Raw genomic sequence first — 3586 nt, 5'->3', positions numbered from 1 at the left:
AGTCAAGGAAGGAAGAGAGACTGGTTGGTATCAGATGAGGGTGACTGTTTGACATCAGCCTATGTTAGAAATGTTTCTTCATCAATAGAACACTTTGGGAGCAGAGATGCCTGGATGTTTCCCAGAAACTACCACACAGAAGCCATAAAGAGATCTTTTAGGGACCAGCCCAAAAGAGTTCACTGGGAAGAGTACAGAATTTGGAACTGAACCACTGGCTTTCTAAGGGCTAAGAAGGGGTCATCAGTGATGACAAGAAATAGAAATCTTTCCACATCAAGGACGCTAAAATTAGAGAGCCTACAAAAAGCCCCCCAAAGGAAGGCAAATAAAAAGCTTTCACCATTTACCAGAAGAAGAGACAGTGAGGCAGTTTATTAAGGTACCAGGTCAAGTAAGATCTTTCAGTTCCCTGCAAGTTCTCCCACCCCTTCCAACTGAGACTTTATTTAACATCTAAGAGAATCTGGCATCTAAATGAACTAAGCATGACAAGAAAATTTCTGCAATTGTTCTAAGTATAACCTTCACATGACCAGATTCCAATGCTTCAGAAATGAAACTGCAAGACACAAAATTAGGAAGATCGGGAGTCTTCACTTAGAACATAAAACATAATTGCCTCTTGTAACTATGGCACTGAGAGCTCTGACGAATGTCTTCTTTGGGACTTAACTATTTATTCTGACACCTCTTTCTATGTAGGAGTCTTGGGCATCTTTGATGGGACATGATAATATTTGGTCTTCAGTTGGTATTGCACATACTTATTTAGGTCATTGGATTATTTTCCCATTAGCCTATATCACTTAAAGTAATTCTTCTTGGTTCCAATTTGGTCGGAATTATAAGTTCATACACTGAAACAGCATCACATGACGGTACTTAATTATGAGATTATGATGTGGTGGTGGCGGACGTGGTGGTGGTTATGGGGGTAGGGTGTTTATTACACATATCAATTAGGTTAACTTCAAAAGTGAAAATATGTATTTAAACATTCTCCTACAAAACCAGAAGCCCAAAATTGAAAAGCACCTTCAATCCTGGGTTCTCCTGAGGAATACGAAATTTGAATTTTCAGATAGTATTAGGAACCTAAATAAATAAATAAATAAATAAATAAAGGGTTGTCCCGATATGCAAATAAATGGAAGAGCCAAAGAAGTCAAGCTAATCTAGGTCAATTTTATAGAGACCCAGGAACTGCATTTTTTTTTCCCTGCAAACGTTCAGATACCCAATGAGTATTCCCCAATATAAAAAGGCAAAGCTTCTTCTATCCCACCTGGATACAGTTACCACTTTCCTTTCACCTTTGCTTGCTCTACACTGTACATTGTTTTCTAGCGCCCTTCTACCCCTTAATCTTCTGCATATTCCTGCTGCCAAACCCCCTCACTGACCCTGATCTGTGAAGATGAAAGAGAAGGACCCTGCCAAAAAGCAGTTCACTGGCTGATACCGCCCATCACTGCCAAGTGTAAAACTCTCCTTCTCCCACCGTTCACCAAACATTGACAGAGTTTTCCAGCGACAGTCCAGGTTTTCACTGAGGTTTCCAGCTTTTCGTGGAGTTTGAGGGTCCATCCATGTCCCAGTGAGTCAAGCTGAGGCACAGATTCCACCACAGAATTTTCTCAGAATATCTTCTCCAACTCAAGACCACAACCTTCATTTCTAAGCTCTGGTTCCATAGGGATTACCTCTACATCCAAGTTCTTAAGGACAACAATAAAATCTGTAAAGGATTAGTGCGCGCGCACACACACACACACACACGCGCGCACATACAGACAATCATTCTTCCAATAGTCAGTATATTTTTTTCTGAAGACAAATTGTACAGGAAGAGAAATTATCATGTGAATATGGCCAGCTGTCAAAAGAATTCAACTGAGAGCCAGCACAGGTGGTTCACAATGTTTATGGATTTTAAGTAATCCTATTCTAATGCCATCCTCTCTGAAAAAGGGATGTGCATTTATTCACACTTATTCATAATAAGTCAATTAAATATATAAAATATTAGTTAAATTAAAAATTTTAATGGATTTTTCCCACAATGAGAATATTTCATCTTTCCTGCACATGAAAGAAACCAGCTGTTAAGGAAAAATACATTAGAATCCCCAAATACCCTGTATCAAAAGAAGTCATGCTTTGCTACACCATAACTTTTTCATGGCATTTTTCACTTCAACATTCCTCAGGGTATATATCAGAGGGTTGAGCAGGGGCGTCCCAATTGTATAAAACACAGCCACCATTTTGTCTATTGGAAATGTGGTTGGGGGGCGTGTATACATGAATATGCATGGACCAAAAAATAAGACAACCACAATAAAGTGGGAGGTGCAGGTGGATAGGGCTTTTCGCCTTCCTTCAGTACTGTGGTTTCGCAGAGAGTACAAGATGACAACATAGGAGATAAGCAGGATTATGAAACTCACCGTGCATATGGCCCCACTGTTAGAAACAACTAGCAAATTTATCATGTACGTGTCCATACAGGCAAGTTTCAACAAGGGCTGCAAGTCACAGAAATAGTGGTCAATCACGTTGGGGCCACAGAAAGGCAATCTCAAAGCCAGGAAAACTTGTGCCGAAGAGTGGATACAAGATCCCACCCAGGCTAAAATCACCAAAACGCTGCACACGTGCCGGCTCATGATGGTTGTGTATCGCAAGGGCTTACAAATGGCTACATAGCGATCAAAAGCCATGAGGATGAGCACCAAGATTTCCATGCACCCAAAGAAATGGGCTGCAAAGACCTGAGTCATGCACTCATTGTAGGAAATGGTCTTCTTCTGAGCAAGGGCATCCACAATCAATCTGGGGGCTGTGGTTGTAGAGAAGCAGGCGTCAGCAAAAGACAGATAGAACAGGAAGAAGTACATGGGACTCCCAAGGGTCCTGCTTGTTTTAATAGTCACTACAATGAGAAAGTTCCCCAACAGTGTCGCAAGGTAAAAGATCAAGAAGACCCCAAATACTGCCTTCTGCTTTACTGGATCCTGTGTCAGCCCAAGGAGAATGAATTCAGTCACACTGCTATTCATCATAATACTACTGGCTGAAAGTAAGGTGCAGTTGAGGACAAGGGCTGAATCTGCAAAGAGAAGAAAAGAAGTGACAGCTTGGGAAGATCGGTGGGCTGAACTCTGAATGCTTTGCTTTTGCTCCATGTTATGTTACCTCTGACTGCCTTCAATCCTCTTTGACTCTAGGTAAATCCGCAGATGCCCAACCCTCTCCCAGCTCTATTAGTTTCTAATCTGTTGATTAGAAACTAACTGCCTTGGGTCAAAGCCTTTGCATCTGGGGAGATAAAATTAAATGTCCTTTAAAAATTATGATTCCTACTAAGATTGAAAGCATCAGAACTTCAATTCTCCTTCAGCAAGTGACTTAACTGTCTCAAAATTTAGCTTTCATATGAAAAATGGAGTGCAAATATTTGCCTTACCTGATCCTGATTTTCCCTAAGAATTAAAAGATCATTTAGGCACACAGATACACACATATATCTCATGTGTTATGCATTTTGTCTATGTGCTTTGACATCTGGAAAACACTATTC

At 40.6% G+C, this 3586-nt stretch overlaps 1 protein-coding gene across 1 annotated transcript; it reads right to left on the bottom strand.

Moving 5' to 3' along the window:
* Nucleotides 1–2156: 2156 nt before the first annotated feature.
* LOC124505459 (olfactory receptor 4C11-like) lies at nucleotides 2157–3068 on the bottom strand. The gene has a single exon (XM_047071413.1). It carries the CDS (start codon nucleotides 3066–3068, stop codon nucleotides 2157–2159), a length of 912 nt encoding a protein of 303 aa, XP_046927369.1.
* Between the last annotated feature and the right edge of the window lie 518 nt (nucleotides 3069–3586).

This window comes from Lynx rufus, unplaced genomic scaffold (genome assembly GCF_022079265.1).
Source record: "Lynx rufus isolate CCGP_SWC_20201006 ecotype Redwood Valley unplaced genomic scaffold, mLynRuf1.p SCAF_9, whole genome shotgun sequence".
NCBI classification, from domain to species: Eukaryota; Metazoa; Chordata; class Mammalia; order Carnivora; family Felidae; genus Lynx; species Lynx rufus.
This window is presented reverse-complemented; position numbering and strand designations above follow the sequence as displayed.